Consider the following 20,151-nt stretch of genomic DNA (forward strand, 5'->3'; position numbering starts at 1 on the left):
CAGTAGATTAAATCCTGGCATGAAACCTGACTGAAATGGGTCTAGATAATCTGTTTCTTCCAGGATTCTCATCAGCTGCAGACCGACCACCTTCTCAACAACTTTCCCAGAAAGGTTTTGGGTCCAAGAATGGCCTCTTGAGGAGGGGGGGGGCACCACCCACTCCATTAAAGAGGCTGATACTACAACATGGACCCAACTGCGGGTCACCCTTCTCACTGCTTTCATGACCCAGGAGGGACCTGGATCCAGTAATCAGATGGGTGAGCTGACAGCACAAAAAGCTCTGTCCATTTCCTCAGGAGTGACTGGCTCAAACTCATCCCAGATCACACCGCCTGACCCAGGTGCTCAGCCTGCTTCAAGTCCAAGGTGGAGCGAATCTGAGTGACTATCAGCCTGAATATAGCCTGAATAATCCTCACAGTGGCCTGAAAGATATTCCAAGGGACCCTCCCTACCCAATAGGGACCGAATCACCCTAAACAGGGCCACCAAACAGTTGTCGGCAAACACAATAAGGGCAGAGAAATATTGACATTTCACCACCCTTACTGCCACAAGGTAATCCCTATTATAGGCTCTTACCTGTATCTGGTCAGACTCACTTTGAGTCTTTCTCCAATGGCACTCCAGGTGTTTGGGATATTATTTGTTTATCTACAAGAGCTTTTTTTGTATTTGTATTTAATTATTCCTTTCCTCTCCTCTCTCCATCCCCATCCCTTCCCCTCCCATTTTTTTCTTTTCAAATTGTAAGCCTGTGAATAGGGACTGCCTTCTTCCTACAGTATACTAAAATTCTTGAAGTAAATAGGTATATTTTAGATAATTGGAGTGAATATGAAAAGCAGACAGACTTCCCACCTTTTACTGAAGTCCACAAGCCTAGTTTTGAGTTCTCAAGCATGACAACCAAGACTTCGTGTTCTCCTTTGCCCAGTTTTCTTGTGAATTAATCTGCCATAAATGCAGTCACCTCATCTGAAGGCATCTTTACCTTTTCATTTCTCAATGTAATAATAACAGCAACTTGACGGGTAATTATATCTGAAATACCACATGAACTCCCACCTAGTCTGATGCCACTACTCCTAGCAAATTCTGCTTTAAAGTAAAAATGCTTGGAAAATAAATTATAGATCTCATGTTCAATGCAATTTAGCACTGAGGTATAACTACAGTGTACAGTATCTTAAAATATGTGGTGAGACAAGAAGAAACTTTCAAAGTCAGCATGTCACAAGATAAAACGTGACAGGATACAGAAAAGCAACATATATTTCTAACTGAGTGATGAGATAGAACATTTTAACTAGTCATGGGGTATTGTTTTAAATGGAATCTAGAATATCAAAGAAAGTTCAGTACCTCAAAAATATTTTTAAGGATATTTTTTAAATGGTATTTGTCCTTTTACCTCTCTGCAGAAAGGCTTTCTGTTTGTTTCTTTCTTGGCTACTCACACTGGACAAAGATACAATGCCAAAGAGATTTTACTTACTGGTCAGTGCAACAGAAATTGACTGTCAATAAAGTAATTCCTGGCTCATCATATGCACAGAAACTCCTGTCTAGTTCTATAAATCCTTTCGGAAATGTTTATTTTATAAGGTGTGGAACAAGCTGAATATTCCATGGAACTGATGATTCTTTCAGAAGCTCAGGAGAGTTAATGTTGGAGAAAATAAGCTTCCTTACTTTCTCGTGAAAGAATCTGATCTCCTGAAAGAACTAAATGCTTCAATTTCTTTTTAGTGAATTCTCCTTCTGTTTCCTCCCAGGATTTAACGGAGATAGTGTCATCAAGTAGTGACTTGATGACACTACAGCAGAGGGCGCAACTGAAGTGTTCATACATAACCCTTTTATATATGTGGGATTTTTAAAAGGAAATCAGGGATGTTAAGCCTATTGGATATTTAATACACTTGTTTTACTATTCTTTTTAAAGTATAAAATTAAATCACTGTAATTTAGCAGCTTACCACTGAATTTTAATAGCACAATATGGTGGATTTCTGGGGGGTGGAACATGGATTTCCCATTCCTGTTAATCCTATCTCTGACCATTGTATCTCCAGAATCTTAGCAGCTGTATTAGTGACCAGCTCATGGCGAACCAGTGAGCTGCATGGATGAGTAGCTCCTCTTCCTATCTGATGATTTCTACTATGCCACAATAGCACAACCACTATCCAAGGTTGATGCAAGAAGAATTAGACAGGGACCAGAAGAGCTACTTGCTTGATGCCAAAAAAGTAATGCTTGTTTAATAGTACATTGACCAATAGATTATATGCTAGAAAATCAATTTTGCTAATCCTTTTGTTTCAACTAACTAAGAAAACAAATCACAGAATGTACAACACCTATTCTGAAAAACATTCATGTTATAATATTGGTTTTTCAAAAGAAAAATATGTTTTCCTAAGTCTAGTTTATGTTTTAAATTATACTCCTCCCATGATCAACATGAATTTGAATATATAAAATCAACATTAAATCCAGAGTCCACTAAAATATTTTCTACATACAAAATCATTTTAAATTTAACACCTAATAGATAAAGAAGCTTCACTACTTACAGATCTATTTCTGGGCATAATTCAAGGGTTGGTTTTCATCTACTGACTAGACTGTACTCTTCCACACAAACCATCCTAAGTTTTAAGCAGTTTAGCAGAGGGCCTTCTTTCTGATCTGCCAACTGAAATTAAGGTGTTAGACTCGGATCAGAAAGACCCAGACCTAGTCTACCGTTGGCCATGGAGGCCCACTGGGTGACTCTGGGCCAGTTACTCTCTTTCAACCCAACTTACCTCTGAGGATGGTTGTTGTGGGAAAAAATAGGAGGAGGGAACACTATGTACACCAAGCTCTTATTTACAAAAGGTAGAATATAAATCAAATAAATAATATAGTAGAAACCTGACAAGAAGAATGTCTTCTCACCTACTCTAGTCAGAAAGCCCCATCTAGCTTCCTTTCTGAAGATGTTCCAGCCACCAGCTAGCAAAGTATTTTTATTTTAGCAAGTGCTGGCCCATACCTGCTACATCCATTTTAAATGTGCAATACATTTAACAGATGGCTTTACCTGACATCTTTACTCTGTTTTTATGTTTTTACTTTGTAAAACACCATTAAGTTAAAGGTATGATACAAACTTAACACACAAATACTTTTTCTGACTGAACCCCTTTTTCTTGGGCTTGAAATAAACATCAAGTCTCCAAGGATTACAGACAGATAAAATGGCTATTCCACATGAAGAATTCATCAAGCATTCTGGACTGCCTGCACTTCTAAGACAATACATTTAGCTTCTCAAAAATAATTAGCTATGCCCAGCAACTAGTTGATAATGGCCATCGCAGGAAAGGCATAAATAAATTTGCTGTCACGGGGGGTGGGTGGGGGATAATACTTTGACAGAAGGCATTACCTGTAACCCTGTCACTCTGGAAGTATTTAAAAATAGAGGTGTTACGTAGTGATTGAAACTGGAGGCCAGGATTTAAGATGAGAAAAAAGTGAGAGGTCCAATTACCAAATGCTCATGGCCCTTCTAAGCACCAGAGCTTCCCTTATATAATAAGCAGATTTCACCCGTCTGCCTAGTCTGAGTAATAATACATACAAAATGTTTATATTTGACCCAGCACCAGTAAATGTTTTATAACTTAACACCCCTGGTTATCTCCTAATCAATCAATCAATCCAATTTCCAAGTCCTAGTTCAGACTTGGGATTAAGCATCTTCCTCCATACACAGTCATTCAGAAAACAAAAGAATACTTTAGATTTGAGCATTTACTTGGAAACAAGAATTAAATGGAAAAGTACATATTGTAATGACCACATTTTTTCTTATGCATGGTATATATACACAAGTAAAATTCATAAGAGCTTTCTATATTATTTCTTCTTGCATTTTTACTTCCTTCAAGATGGCCAAACAAGCATAAATCCTTCCCTCTTCCACTTTAATCCTTGAAATAACATTATTATATAAAGTGGACTAATGGGAGCTCTTACTCTCCATTATTTCACATTAGCTAAACATGAATGCCTAAAGTAAACATGCATAGATGGGACTGCCTGAGACAGCAGATACCTGATGAATCATCTATCGCTGAGCTGTATCAGTTCCAATTGTTAATCAGGGATTGCTTTTGTTTTCCCACACAAAGTGCTTTTTAGAAAACTAACCTGTATTAGTTTACTAGTATTACATTTTACTTCTAACACACTGTATCAAAAATAGCATAATTTCTTGAAATAAGGCTATTGGAGCTCTTGAACATACGTGGCTATTTCTCATGGGACAGAACAGTTTTTCCCCCGTCTGTAATAATCAAATCTACATAAATATAAATTAACTTTAAGGTAAGACCAGAAAATCTTCCTAAAATTCTCACCTAAAATATTAATTTATCAGTGTAAAACATATATATCCTCCCAAAGAATTCTCCCCAAAACTAGTTTTAGTTATTTTTATCCTCTTCTTCTTTTTGAAAAAAACACTTTAAAAGACACATTTTTCAGATGGCATTTATCTTTTCTGTCAAAGTGCTGCTTCCTGTCCCAACAACACATTTCTGGTGTAATGCCATTTTAAAGTTCATGAAAATAATGTCACACCTTATTTGCAGTGTGACACCTTACATTTCCATGCCTTAGCATCTTCTGTCCAGTGGCTGGGGAAAAAAGCAGGGGAAGTCAACCTTCTGACAAGCTTGTTAAATACTAAATGCTATCCTCTTTTAGACTGCAGCTTTCATAAATTAAGCATTACCGTGTTCTTGTCTTCAGATGAATCAAAATGCCACATTCTGAAAAAGCATCCTTCAAAGCTGTGTTTTTATGCTGACATCCAATAAAACATCCTGGCCTGCTGAATGCGGTAAACACAGTTTCCTGAGGCTAATGAGGAAGAAGAAACAGCTGCTCTGTTCCATTACCTGCATGAAGCCAGATCTGAGCCAGAGTCATCCAAGGATGCAGAGGACCCTGCTTCGGAGTACTGCTCTGCAAAGATGAAGCAACCTCTGATAGTGCCTGCTCCACTCTAGAGGCTGCTATTGATGTTGCATGGACTGAACCTATGAAAGTAATGACAAATAATTGATTTCAGGAGAAAGGGACAAAGATATAAGCTCTCACATGCTGTTCTAAATTCTTCATTTTAACTCTGTGTAATGAAAAACTGTCATCAAAGCCCAAACAGCTATAGTTCAGGGCGCTTATAAGACATTTTTAAAAAATCGTTAGGAGGTTAGTGTTGGTGAACCTGTGTTAAAAGGCTACTAGTGGAAATGACAAATGAGACTGGAGCAGCCATTGGGAAATACAAAGGTTTTAGCTGTCAACTGGAAGCATGTAAATTCTGAGTACACAAATGCTAAGGCCCAAAGAGGTTTGAGATGGTATTATATGGTGAATTTCTATTAGGTAAAGGTAAAGGTTTCCCTTGACATTAAGACCAGTCGTGTCCGACTCTAGGGGGTGGTGCTCATCTCCGTTTCAAAGCCGAAGAGCCGGCGTTTGTCCGTAGACACTTCCGTGGTCATGTGGCCGGCATGACTAAACGGAACGCCGTTACCTGCCCGCCGAAGCGGTACCTATTAATCTACTCACATTTGCATGTTTTCGAACTGCTAGGTTGGCAGGAGCTGGGACTAGCAACGGGAGCTCACCCCGTCACGCGGATTTGAACCGCCGACCTTCCGGTTGGCAAGCTCAGCAGCTCAGCGGTTTAACCCGCAGCGCCACCACGTCCCTTTTCTATTACTTGCTCTTAAATGCAAGTCTTTGTGATTTTTCTTCCCAAAAGGGATAATTTGAAGGGTATATTAAGACTGAAAAAAAGTAACATATTACATGGAGAATAGCTTCAACATTTCCCTTAACAGAAATCAAGTGGCACAAATTATAAAGTTCACTTATCAACAACATCAGCAGCTGGAAAAGTGAACAAAATGGACAGTTCATCGAAAATGAGTTGGAGTAAATAAAAAAGCTGATTCAGAGCTACTAGATCTTGATAACACCTCATCTGTTACCATTTGTCAGTTTTTTAAAATGACTAATCACATTTCAATGCACAACATGGTGCCAAATAGTTATCAGCTCTCATCATAATACTAAGCATGTAGCATGTAGCAGTTTTGCTGCAGTTTTTAATTATGTAACAGAGTTACTACTTCTCTTTAAATGTTCATGGCACTTATTAAATAGATTGTACAAGTATAGTACATAGGCACATTCTAAAAAAGCTTAGGTTACCAAAGAATTTAAATGAAAAGTGAAGTATTTGCAAGAAGACAAAGATGAATTCCTTCTTTGTTGAACTATAAACTGACACTCAAATCTTATCACCTTCTCTGGCTTTTTCTTTTTTGATGGGAATTTTGGACTACTACTGAATTATATCTACATTTTTCTTCACAAAGTAATGTTATATCTTTACAGATAGAGGTTTTTTTTAATTAAACACCATAGATGAATATGTATAGCTGGTGTTACTAGCTTTTTCATCTGAGTCATACAATCAGTCATGGCAGTGCTTTTGAATCCTGTGTTTTTAACAATTTTGTAATAAGCAGAAATTAAATAGCTGAAACTGTTCCTTGCAAGCAGTAGGGGAAAACATTTATCTACTCAGTTTCTGCTTGCTATACAACTGCTTAAGGTAGAGGAGGTCCATAATATTTGAGACTGAAGAGTGGAAGTTCCAAAGAGATACTGAAGAAATTCCATCCATACTTTACACTCCTTTCAGTTTCTTTTAAATATATATTTCATATTCCTACATCCTGATCTTACACACGTATACTTGAAAGTCAACAACAGAATTGACTTTAATAAATGTGGTCAGGAATTAATCTTAGAGGCCAGCACTGTGGGAGGACTTCTCACGTATGTCCAATAGCTTTCATCCAAAACCTGCATTTTGTATGGTGTGTTTCTCAGGACTTGATCATCTTGTTTTACTCAAGTCCTTTCTATCTAACAAAGGGGTTGCATGCAGAGAGGGTATCAAAAAAGTCAAGATGGTGGTACATCCCCTTTACATGTCTTGCATGTGTAACACATGTAAAAAGGGGGCAGAGATGCAACTGTATGACTGCAGCCACATTCTTGACTTTTAGGACACCTCCCTTGTGGTGAGTTGCCACAAGCTGCTACCTTACTGCATGATATTTTGGAAGGTCTCCTGGCTCTTGGAAACTTCTTAGGCAGAGTTTTCTGCTGAGGAGTAAAACAATGCTTTTCACTTAAACTCTGCCATTATGGAGCCTAGTTACTATGTACTTTAGGCTTTTCATATACGTTAACATAAATATTGGAAAAGGGACCACTGGAAAAGGAGAGAGAAATTGACACATTCTTCCTGCTCAACAGCATTTGAACGTTATACCAATACCAACATTTAATTCAAATAATCAGATTTCCTCCTGACCAGCTTCAAAACATAATTAATTAAATCCTGGTTAGCCTTCACTACATTGGTATTGTTATAATGCTTAATTGCAATTAAGGCAAGAAAGAGAAGGAAGATGAGAATATTTGTTCTAAAGGGACTTGAATGTATTATCCCACAACTCATTACCAACTGTTTAAGAATCAGGAATATTATATTTACAATTTAGACTGGTATATTGTATAATCTCAATTTCTCTGTAACATTTTAATCACACATTCTTGACATACATCATATCTACTGTTATTTCAGTACTATACTATTCTTTTATTTTTGACGAACATGTATATTAAATTGGCCCAACTAGCAGATCTATGCAAGTTTTTACAAAATGTAAGACAAATGAAAATGTGCATGTTTAAATATACAACTGCAGTTTAAATATACAAGAGGATCAGTAGCTGGTAAGCCACAGGTCCTATGAAGAATATACAAGACCTCTCCTAAATTTAAAAAAATAATAATCTGGCCTCTCTTAAAGATTTGCAGTAATGAAAGAGGGAAGATCAGAATGGAACTAATTAAGGACTGATTATATAATCCAGATAGTCTGATGTTCTTGGATGCATATATTTATATACAGTACATTATTTCACATATTGAGAAGGGATTAAATGAACAGTCTTTACTACAATTGGCTTCATACAAGCAGTTGTTGGATGGAAATCCAACATACCTTGAGGTATGTCAAGTGCCTAAACTATTCTACACCTTAACACAAATTTTAAGAAAAAGTTGGAGAAGATAGTATATAGGCATTATTTAACATTTCATCTTATAACTATTCCAGGAATTATTACTGTTACTGAGCTACCATTGCATTCAATGGGATGTGGCCATACATCAGAATGAATGGCTTAATTTTACATTCCTTTAATCCAACAAGAATCTGCCATAATTTGAAGAAACAACGGGGGGAAGCTTGTCATTGTGACAAGGTGGTTACTGAAATTGTCAGCATTTGTGCAGGCATGTATTTTGACAGGCGGTTTTGTTTTTGAAAAGTTAAGTTAGGCAGAAGAAAAAAAGGAGAACAGTTTCAGTTCTACTGTGCCTCTGTCCTTGATGTTTTATGAGAAATAACATTGTTTTAACATGAGTTTATCACTATTTCCAGAGGGTCTCTCCTTCCTTGCTACAAGATGAAAAGTTACTTTTCAATTAAATTTCATGATAATGATGTCTTAGTTAAAAAGATGAAAATAATTGGAATTAAGCAAAACCATGCAATGTAAAAACATATTAAAATTCACGTGCACTTAAATTAAAATAGAAAGAAAAAGCAGGCTTCAAAGCATGTAAGAACACCAAAATGTGGAGCATGCAGAGATCTGTATGCCAGTGCAAGCAAATCACTGTCTAGATTAAGAGACAGTATCTTCTGCAGGACTATATAAAATAGATATAGAGTATGTATTTATGGACAAATCTCACATGATTTTATTCCAACTGCAGAATTCATCTCTTACTCCCAATATATTAAAATATTTCTGAGTGTTTTGGGAAATGTGTATCACAGAAGTGAAATTTTGGCTTTCTGCTCTATCAATTATTACTATTATTTTGTTCCATGAAGTTTGTACATGAAACAATAATATTTCCCAGTGTTTAATAGAGTACAACAATTAATGGGCAAAAATCTAACTCAATGTAATAAATGAATGAGATCAGAAGAAGTCATAGATGGCTAATAAATAATAATATAATTAAGATTTAAGAGTACCTGTGTCAAAACAAAAATAATTTTCCTAAAGAATTGTATTTTTTAATTTGGGGGTAGGGTTTTTTTCTCTGCTAGATTCATCTATTCCTGTTAGCTAAGAAGCTAGAATGTAATCCAACTGTGCTGGAAAAGTCACTGCAATGATACATAAATATGGCTGCTTATAAAGTACATTAACAAATATGCAAAAATTAACCCCTTTTTCCAAAACATCTTTGTTTGGAGCCCTCCAGAAATTAATACTGCCTCTTTAATAACTGAACTCAAGTGCTGGATGAGTGCATTCAGATCTCACAGGATTACAGCCTCAGGGTAACTTGAATGGATCTAGAGCAGCCGCCTTGCTTTGCACAATGTCAACCTCCATGGCGAATGGACAACATTTACATTCTGTGGTGAAGGGAGTGTTACTACTAAATCTTTAGAAATTTAAGAATAGACCTGTATAGTAAATGCTACTTACAAACTGAAAAAAGGGAGAAAAAACCATGAAAGTAAGCATCTGGAGGGTTGCCTTTAAACAACAGATCAAACCACAAATTAAAATCACAAAAAATAACAGCTATAAAATAGAATTACACAAAATGCAAGATACACTTCTGATAACCTTCAAACTGTAAGCCAGTTTTCTTTTCCAAAGGATATTGAACACTGCGCATATTGACTTCATATTAGACAAAATTTTAATAAGGATATTAAATATTCATTTAATTTATTAACCCTCTTTCAGGCCATATTAACATACAAGTGTAACATAGAGAAACAGTAAACACAGTGATTAGAAAGCTAGAGAGGACTTGGACCATTTTTATTCATCTGAACTTAAAGGGAAAACACTTTGCTGTGCTACACAAACTGCATGAGGATCTACTTTCAGGACAAGACAGAATCTAACAAGGAGAATATAGATTTTACACTAAGAGGGCATTTTCAGGGAGTTCACATGGTTTCTGAGAATTTCATGGGAGCTGGAAAATTCACAGCTTACTTCTATGTTAGTGTTAATTTTTTCATTATTCCAAGAAGACCCTGAATTATAGGTTCCCCTAAATTAAAATGTTTCATCCTACCTGGGCCGCATTTTATAATGCTGCATTGGTGTCCAATAGTGATATGCAAGACATCTGAGTTCAAAACAATTATTTTGCACTTATGGGACTTCACTTCCAAATGGGTCAAAACTGTTTGCTTTAAACACAGAACAGTTATTTTAAACATGAAAGCATGGTTTATAACTTGAAATGGCCCTTTTTGAATTCAAAACAATTCAGATTTGAAGCATTTTATACACCTCTACATATTCAATTGTTTTTAAAAAACAAAACTATCTACTAAATTTCTTAGCTGTTAGTATTCGTTGAAATAAAAGCAAGTTTAATTTCTTAAGCTTTCAGGAGAAAATAATCCTGGGAAGGTTCAAATTACATTCTTAATTTAATTAATTCTTACTCATAATCTCTCATCCACTGAAGCCCAGTTCTGATGCTTATCCTTTAGAAAAAAATAGCTCTTAAATTACAAATTATAACAATATTCTGAATTATACCATTTTAGATTGGAGAAGAGAATCTGAAATCCTCTTTTTTAATGTTTCCTCATATAAAAACCAGAACACAATAACCCTTGCTGCATGTACCAAACCAGCAGGGTGAAAACTGGCTAGCATAGTATTCTTACAGGTGTGCTACTTTGTTTCTGGACTTGCAGACTCAAGTGGTATGGTTAGAATTCTCCCATATTAGTTTATCATTTTCTTATATGTAATGCAGCATATAACTCTTAGAAGTGCAAACTATTTTAGTGAAGAACAAATTGTATGAACAGCCCTAAACAGGCAAATGGGAACAGAAAAAGCATTACTATAAAAGCACAAAAACTAATAGTTCAAAGTTTATTTGAAAAAGGATCCAACAATCTGTTTTATGTGCATCTGCTATCTATTTTCTAACCCTGGTCTTTTATTTCTATCCTAGAGATGATTTGCTCACACATCTTTACTCAAATGAACAGATTAAGTCAATTTAACATAGCTCATCCTCAAATCATGCCAGGACAACATGGATGAAATGTCTAGGAATGAAAGTGATTACCAATTATATTTAATTTTGTCAATCAGTTTTATCATTTCAAACAAGGAACTATAAAATTGTAAAGCTACTAAAAATGTGGCATCTAAAAAAATTTAACAGAAACTTCTGTGTTCCTACCACTTCATACAGGAGATACTCCACTTTACAAAGATAAGCAGCATAAAAAATAATGAAACAATGCTGCCTTTCTCTTGCAATTACATCAAACAAAACTGACACATTTGGAACAAGCAAATTTAAAACTTGCTTCCCATTGTAACACCATGTGTTTGTGTCCTGGTGCATACCTTAACTCTTAATCCCTAATATACCAGTTTTTCTATATTCATATTTTACATGTTTTGTGTCACAGCAAAAATATTTTGTCTCTCTATCTAAGCCTTGACAAAATGGCCCTCAGATCTAGCAGTTGGAATTAGGTGCAGTGTTTTCACTAATGGGCACAACAATTTCACTTGTTGCACACCATTAGCTCTGAAAACTAATCCTAATAACTGTTGGAAATGCTGTGCTAGCAGGTGCCACTGGCCAGAGCAATGGCTTATGCCAACACTTGCTCTAGCCTGTCAGGAAGACAATGGAGCCCCCTAGCGGATTCTTTAAAGTTAACATTGAGTAAGTCTTTCTAGTCTGCTGGATGGGGAGGCTAATTTAAGAGGCCATCCAGTCGAATCCAATCAATGCTCTCAAATGCCTCAGTGATAAGCCTTTTTTTAAAAGTCAAATATGTAATGCGTAGGTTGCACTCATACCATATTGCAAATTTCAGTGCAATTTGTGCTTAGCAGTTATGGAGATTATCAGAAGCACAAACAGAGCAAACTAACACCTATCAGAAAGAGGAAATCTGTTTACAGAATGAAGGTTCGGAGGACCCAGGTACATGGTCACAGGATGAATTGGCTGCATGGGGCCAGACAAAGGAATCAGTTTTGTGAGTTAAGTGAGGAGACTGAGGAGACATAAACAGTTGGAGAAGAGATTCTGTCCTTGAGAGAGGTGAAGATGTAGAGGAATCAGAAGCTAAAAAGTGAAAGAGAAAAATTATAAAGAAAATGCCAAGAATAAAATCTGAATGGATAAATTAATGGAGGGAAACAAGGAAGGAAGGAAGGAAGGAAGGAAGGAAGGAAGGAAGGAAGGAAGGAAGGAAGGAAGGAAGGAAGGAAGGAAGGAAGGAAGGAAGGAAATGTATAGCCTATTTAGCTATTATTAAATGGGGATGGAAACATTTCAACACAGAAACACTATTATTGCAGAATTATGACAGAGATAAAATTAAAACTGTGTATTGATGCGGGCAAGCAGGGAAAAAAACAAATCAATTTACCTTAGAAAGACAAATGCATGTCAAAATAATTCTTATCTGTGCTATTTAATGTGAGATAGAAGTACACATTCATTCCTGAAGTTAATACATCTCTTTCTCACTGGGTAACTGACTTCAAGGTTTTTAAACTTATTATTATATTTGACTGACAGCAGACATAAGGCTATTTCATAACTGTACTAAACAACAAGATAATATTATTATCAGCCAGTAAAGTGTTTTTGTTGATGTGCTTCAATTTATTTCACCTGCTTTTTCTCATAGACCTCTGTCTGCAATTCTGAACGATATCAACCTAAACTGGCTTTTCTGTTTTAATCCTTTGATTCTGCTCAGGAATTAAGAAAAGGCAGTAAAGCAATTGCCTCATTTTGTGTAAATAAGCCAGACAACACAATTATCTCTAAACAACCCTAGTATTCTGTTACAATTCAGATGTTATGGTTGAACATGCTTTTCCCCAATTTATTTGTGCCATTATTTATTTATTTATTAACAGAGGCTTATATGGCAGTCTATTCATTCAGGCCTCTCAGCATTTTACATTTCCTTCTTATTGTAAGAGTTAAAATAAAGAAATGGTATAACAACATGCCAGGCTACAGTACAAAATAATAATAGCAACAAAAGTTACTAAGAAAGAGACTAAGTCCATTGAGAACAGAGCATCCAAGCACAAACCATTATTCTGGAAAAGTATGTGGGAAACCTATCATATTTGATTTTATGAATGGATGAAGGTAGCCTGGATTTATTAAAGTACATACCACCAAAACTAGCTCTGTCCAATGGTAATTTGCAGATGCCACAGACTAACATCACCATCATTTGCAGCCACCATTTATTTTTTAATGCAACAACTGTCTGTAAAATAGTATCATTCCAGTAGTTTTATTATACATAATAAATTGTTAAGTTTTACATCAGTTTGGTTATCTTGATAAACTGAACCCAAATGTGTCCTTCTACTAATGATGGTGTCTGGACTCTACAGAGTCTACAGATATTCCACTTGGTGCCTGCCTGGCTCCCTACCTCACATAGGATCTTACTTTAAAAAAAGAGAACAAATTTGCAGCAGACATGCTGCAAAACAAAATAAGAGTGCCTCTACGCCCCCCAATGTGTGGAAAAGCTTTCTTCAAAAATAAGCAAAAGGAGACTGCACACCAGTAGGCAGTTTAGAAGTCTGCCCATCTACTCAGGAAAAAAAACCAATAAACAAGTAAAGTAAGAAGTACCCTGAAGGAATGAGGGCTAAAGATAAATGGCAAAACATCCACAATATGTTCTCAAAATTCAAAAATTTCACCATCCCCCAAAGTATTGGAGATCCTTGTACTAATAATATGAACACTATTAGTAGATTAAATCTGCCTCCTTTCAAGGGGATTAAAGAATCCACTTGAACAGTTTTGAAGAGGTAAATGTACATAGGGGTGTATAGAGAAGAGAGCTACAGTATACACCTGAAAGGCTATTTGTATGATCCTGGATGAAATTCCTTGGAAGTCAACCTTTCAAAATAAAACTCATACCCAAACTATACCACATTTTATATTTTATTCTAACAACTTAAAATTAACTTGTGAAACAGAAAATAATAATTCCATATTTTGAACTGACTTGTAACTATTTAGACATAACTAAATACTTTAAATCTTATTGACACAAAATTTATTATAAAAAGGTAATGAAGTGCATTATTTCAAGGCTTATCTTCTGTAAATCTGTCTGTATGCCACAGCATTTCAAAAATTGGGGATAATGTCTCAGAGTTCCTATGTCTAAACTCTTCTGCAATATGCACCCTGAAGATCTAATAGATGACAACATTCAAACAACCTCAACTAAATAGAGAATAGAATACATGGCTATCACATAGATACAGTGCATTAGCAGTTATTCAAATTATTGACCCTACACTGACTACAAAGAGCTAATAGGACTAATATTGTAGCTTGTGCAGAAAAGAACGACAGTCTGAATAAATATAACAATATGAAATACTATATTGCTGGTATTATACTGAGACGCATACCAGCCTTTCCAACTTTTTGACCCTTGAGGAACCCTTGAAATATTTTTCAGTCCTTGGGGTACCCCTGAACATTCAGGCTCAAACATAGGCCATAAGTTACAAAATTATTATATTCGTTTCACGCGTAGGCCTTATATACGCATTAACAGTGTTCTTAAACTGAAAATAAAGAATGAAACTTACTTCTTTAATGTGAAGTTGCCCAAATTTGAAATATTTTTTAAAATAAATTGTGATCTCCCAGGGAACCCCTAGTGTCCTCTTGTGAAACCCTAGGCTTCCTAGTTGAGAAACCCTGCTATATACCATTACCTAAAAATTGGTAAAGAAGTGAGAACAAACAAAAATAATATTTGAAAACCATTTTTAAGTAAAACTATCAAGTCCAGATTTTTCTTTTTGCCCCTTATTTTTAATACAACCATCTCCTTAACCATTATGACTACACAAGTTTTGACTTTTAAGATATAAAATAATGTTATATTCCAGTGAAAACAGAACAATTTTGGACAATATTTTTGTGCTTTGCTCAAAACTGGCTTATTTTCTGACATGGTAAAACTTTTTTTTTTAATTACAATTTTTAATTGAAAGGAAGTGGAACCCACCCCCTATGGAAAATGAGACAGAAAAAAAAAGCCTTCATTATCATAATTTCAGCAAATCTAATATTACCATTCCATTTTAAAGATAATTTATATTAGCCTTCTTGTCCTAACAGTGAGAATCATACTGAGACGAGGAGTAGTTCTCTAGTGTTTATTACTGCTGCATAAACAGAATCCTAACAAACTGAATAAGCGTGGGAAAAACCCAGACATATAAACCCCAAAGGTTAAGGCGGGCCTGATCTGTGTCTCTTTGAATGGCTGCTTAACTCCTCAGTACTACGCATGCGTTTTCCCCCCTGGATAGAGGCCCCCTCCTGCTCACCATCAGTACTCATGACACTTCTATTAAGGTAAGCACAATAAATGCATCCTATCTAAAGCTTTCAATTACAGGTAGTCCTCACTTAACAACAGTAATTGGGACTGGAATTTCCATCACTAAGCAATGCAGTTGTAAAGTCTGCCGTCACATGACCGCATCGCTTAGTAATGGCAATCCCAGCAGACCCCAGTGCCATTGTTAAGCGAGAATTGTGGGTTGTTAAGTGAGGACCTCCTCACAACTTCCTGCCAGCTTCCAACAACCAAAGTCAGCGGGGAAGGCAGCAGGAAGTTGCAAGTCCTGGGCGGCTCGCAAGCAGGATGGCAGGCAGGTAAGTGGTGTGCGTGAGCATTTTAGGGCCTGGGGGTGTCTGCTGCCAGGTGAGGGAGGATGTGCGGGTGGCTGCAGTGGCACACATGAGTGATTTTGGGCCCGGTGGTGGCTGCTGCCGGGCAGAGAAGGGTGCATGGTGGCCGCAGTGATGCACGTGAGCGATTTCAGGCCCAGAGGTAGCTGCTGCTGGATGGGAGAGGCTTACCTGAGCAATTTGCAACCTTCTCTGCCAGTTTTCCCATTGACTTTGCTAGTAGGAAGCTGGCAGGGAAAGTCACAAATGTTTATCATGTAACTGTGAGACACTGCAACTGTCGTAAGTGCGAACCGGTTGCCAAGCACCCAGATCATAATCATGTGACCATGGGGGTAGCGCGACAGCCAGAACTTCAAGGACCAGTCGTAAGTACCACTCAGTCAACATCGTTGCAGCTTCGAACAGTTGCTGAATGAGTGGTTGGTAAGTGAGGACTACCTGTAGCTTTTTGAAACCTAAGGATTCAATTTTCTATTCCATAATATTATTTCCATTATTTATATTTATATTTGTGTGGGTAGAGAGATTACTCTCTACGTGGGTAGAGATTACTTCCTAAATCTATGGCAAATAAATTATTACATTGAGAGAAGAAATTCTTAGGAATATTTTGCTGGCCAAGCACAGATAATGTAAAAAAAAATTCCAGGAATTCAAAGATGTTCAGAGAATGGGATTACTGCTAGAGCAGAAAATGTCTATATAGGGAGAAGGGAACTTGGAAGTGTGATCATGCCAAACACAGAAACTGCTATACTGGATTTGTCCAGGAGGCATTTGATAACAAAGTATTTCAGTTTTTTCATCCTGCCAAGCCCTTGTTGACAGATACTGAAATTAAATAACTTCCCCTCACTTTATAGCAACAATTTTGCTTTCAAAATGAAATTAATCATCTAGAAATTCTGGGTAGAGATCTAAGTGGGACTTTAAAAGTGAAGAAGAAATAAACAGATATACTCAAATGGATTGTTTCTTCTAAGAATATATGTAAAAAAATGAATTTATTATGTAACTGTTTATATCCTACCTTGCAATGGTATGCAACAGAAAACACATATTGTGTCTGACACTTTATTACAGTAGAATTAATATTCACCTGTTTCAGGATCACTGAAATCTGGGAGAGTGATTGTATTAAGCTGTCGCCTGTCAGCAATGGCTCTGTCCAATAGACTGCTGCCGCGTCCAGAATCACTGTAGGAAATAATGAAATATATTAATACTTTAAATCACTACAAGGGAATAGTGATGTGTATGTTACATCATACCTAATTGTGTGTGTGTTTGTGTGTGTGTGAGAGAGAGAGAGAGAGAGAGTGTCAACAGCCAAATAAAAACAATGCATTTTATAGTGGCTGAGTTTCAACTACTTCAGAAGTCTCAGAAACTGAAAGGTAAGTATGTAGAGGACAATATGGTTTCAAATGCTATCAAAGCAGCATAGCTACAAAATTACTGGTGGCTTTATTATTATTGTTGTTGTTGTTGTTGCTTCTTTATCTATGGTTTGCTTTTGAAAGAATGTAAAGGCTCTACCACAAGAGACTTATCATCTAGAACAGAAATAAGGATAGAAAAGGGGGTATGAACCAAGGGATGAACAGGCAAGGAGTAGAACATGAAATTAGTGTTCATGTGGATTTGTTATCTATGCTTATCACATGCTTGCTGTTTGGGATTTGTTAGGGTAAGGTACTAGCACCAAGATGTTGTTCCATAAGCTTCAAGAAAAAGAAGTCATTTTGGAACAAGATACCACAAAATAGAGAAATACTATCACAGGAATATTCTGAAAAACAGCTCTAGTCAGGCAGCAAAGAAACAATCATTTGAGGGAGTGGAAAATATCTGAGTTTTCACCTTGGCAAGCAAAGAGAACAAGTTAGAATATATTAAAATAAAGGGGCACAAAGATAACTGGAAGGTGGAAGCTTGTGGAGGTGGGGAAGACAAGGATGCCAGGTGAGCAAAGATATTTCTGCAGGATTTGACTGTGGTTAGAAAGCTGCTATAAAGATTTAAGAGAAGGCATTTCATTATTAATAATAAAATATATTATCCATTAGAGAAGAAGACAATGACCAGCAGCAGGGTAGATGGACTCAGTTATAGTGGCTATGAGTACACTGTTAGAAGACCTGAGGTTAGGGACAGATCGTCATGAAGAAAAGCTATCTGTGTGGTGGCTAAGAGTCAACAACAACTTGATGGCACATAATCAATAACATAATAATCCAATGTAGATATACAAAACAGGATTAAAAACAGTAAAATTACAGCATCTTAAAAACAGGATAAGATCAGCAATGAGAGACAGAGCAGCATTTTGAAAACAGGATGCTAAGGAGGCATGAATAGATCAAAGTGATCTCACTGTTTTTTTGGTGTTTTTTTTTTTGACTAGCAGTCAGAAGACAAGATGAAAACTCCTTAAACTCACAACACATGGATAGGCTCAACCATAGTTTCACGGTCATTCTAGACCATGCTAAATCCAAAAATACTATGGAATTCCTGGAAGCTTGGCATTCAGACAAAGCAGCCATCAACAGACACATAGAGATAAACCACATTTACACACCATTTAAAAGAGACGATAAAAAAGCTAAGAAGGAAACAAAAAGACCAAAACACATCCTCTCCAGCAGCCAACACCCAGATAAGGGATTAACACCAGGCAAACAATCAAGCAGAAAACAATACCCTAATCAAGGAACCAACAAGGAGAAAACCACACCTCCACCAACACTGGCAGGGCAAGCTACTGTGTTGGACCCCACACTTACTCGCACTGATGATGTTACCCAGTTGGGTAATGAAACATCTGCAAGCAAACAACCAAGCTCAGAGAGTACCAAGGACTCCATAGATCAATTTATTAGTGTGCATCCTAACCTGATATAAATTAATATTCTTGGGTATTAGTTATAACAGTCCTAGTCTGATTCTTAAAACACAGGTTTGCTGAAATGCTTACTAAACAATAATTACCTTCAGCATACTTGTTAGACACAAGACTTTAGAGCTTCCATGAAAACAATTCCTGTGCCTTTTCAAATGAAATTTACCCAGGAATATGAAAAAAGAGAAATCTCTCACTCATGTAATTTCAGTACACAGACCAGGGAAATATTAGGGTTGCCCTTGAAGCTAAGTAACAAATAGAGAATAAATGTTGAGGAGTATGTGATTTCTAACAGTAAAAGCATATGGTAATGAACCAAATTTCCTGAGAGGGTGGTGATTTCCTCTTTATTGGATGCATTCAAGCAGATAGGCAGCTGTCCAAGATTATTGTCATGGTTACTGTTCCAATGTTCCTGGAAAACATCGTAACGGGTTCCCATGCCATGGGGCTGACACGAATTGCTGTACGGGAGGGGGCTGCTCCTGTCCCTTGTACCAGGCTGTGATGCGAGGAGTGAAGAATGAAGAATGCATGTTTGGGTTATCTTGCCCTGTCAAGGACATTTCCTGCAGACCGGCAGGAACCGTTAGGGGCACCTGTGGGCATGGAATTGTACTGACTTTGGGGGGAGGGACTGGGAGTTGCTTGGGGATTTATTGGGAGACATCCCGCGCTTTTACTATTCTCAGCTTTGCTTGTGATCCTGCATACTATTTGTTATTAAATCAGATATCCATGAAAGCCCTGTGTGAGTCTGATGGTGATTTTGAATAGGCAATCATTACAATTATTTCATATGAATTCATATGATTATTTCATATGAATTATTTCATATGAATGAGCACAAGATAAGATACTGTGGCCTAAACCGTCCTTCCCAACTTTATGCTGTATGAATGTTTTGTAAATAAATACCAGAACTGGTTTTGGTGCTGCATAGCTGGCCTTGTTACACAAGCAGATTCATTTTTCTATAGGAAAGCAAGAGTGCTTAGTGCTGCAAATGCAGCAACAATGCTTCTGACAAATGATAGACTCTAAAAAAGTAGAAGAAATTCTGGTTTCTTCATGCCTGCTTTAAATTGTAAAAGGACACCTTGGTTTTCCATCCTGGCAATTTCCCCTTAGTGAAACTTCTAAATCCATTTTCAAGTAATGCCTTCTATATAGAGAATGAAACTATTTCCTTTCTTTGTTCAGCTGCTATAAAAATGGTATAAAAGACTCTGCAAGACACTAAAGTAGGATTGGCGGACACCTAATT

General features: G+C 36.7%; 1 protein-coding gene across 4 annotated transcripts in view; it reads right to left on the reverse strand.

The window, feature by feature from the left end:
- TTC7B (tetratricopeptide repeat domain 7B) overlaps positions 1 to 20,151 on the reverse strand; it is a 124,153-nt gene that overhangs the window by 23,575 nt on the left and 80,427 nt on the right. For 3 of the 4 annotated variants that reach the window (XM_063290224.1, XM_063290227.1, XM_063290226.1), the window contains 3 exons: positions 17,076 to 17,173; positions 9,676 to 9,726; positions 4,968 to 5,108 (listed from right to left, as the gene is read on the reverse strand). In XM_063290224.1, the coding sequence (XP_063146294.1) occupies positions 4,968 to 5,108; positions 9,676 to 9,726; positions 17,076 to 17,173 (290 nt within the window). The remainder of the gene's footprint in view (positions 1 to 4,967; positions 5,109 to 9,675; positions 9,727 to 17,075; positions 17,174 to 20,151) is intronic. The other variant, XM_063290225.1, reaches the window with a different exon arrangement.

This window comes from Candoia aspera, chromosome 1, assembly GCF_035149785.1.
Source record: "Candoia aspera isolate rCanAsp1 chromosome 1, rCanAsp1.hap2, whole genome shotgun sequence".
Taxonomy (NCBI): Eukaryota; Metazoa; Chordata; class Lepidosauria; order Squamata; family Boidae; genus Candoia; species Candoia aspera.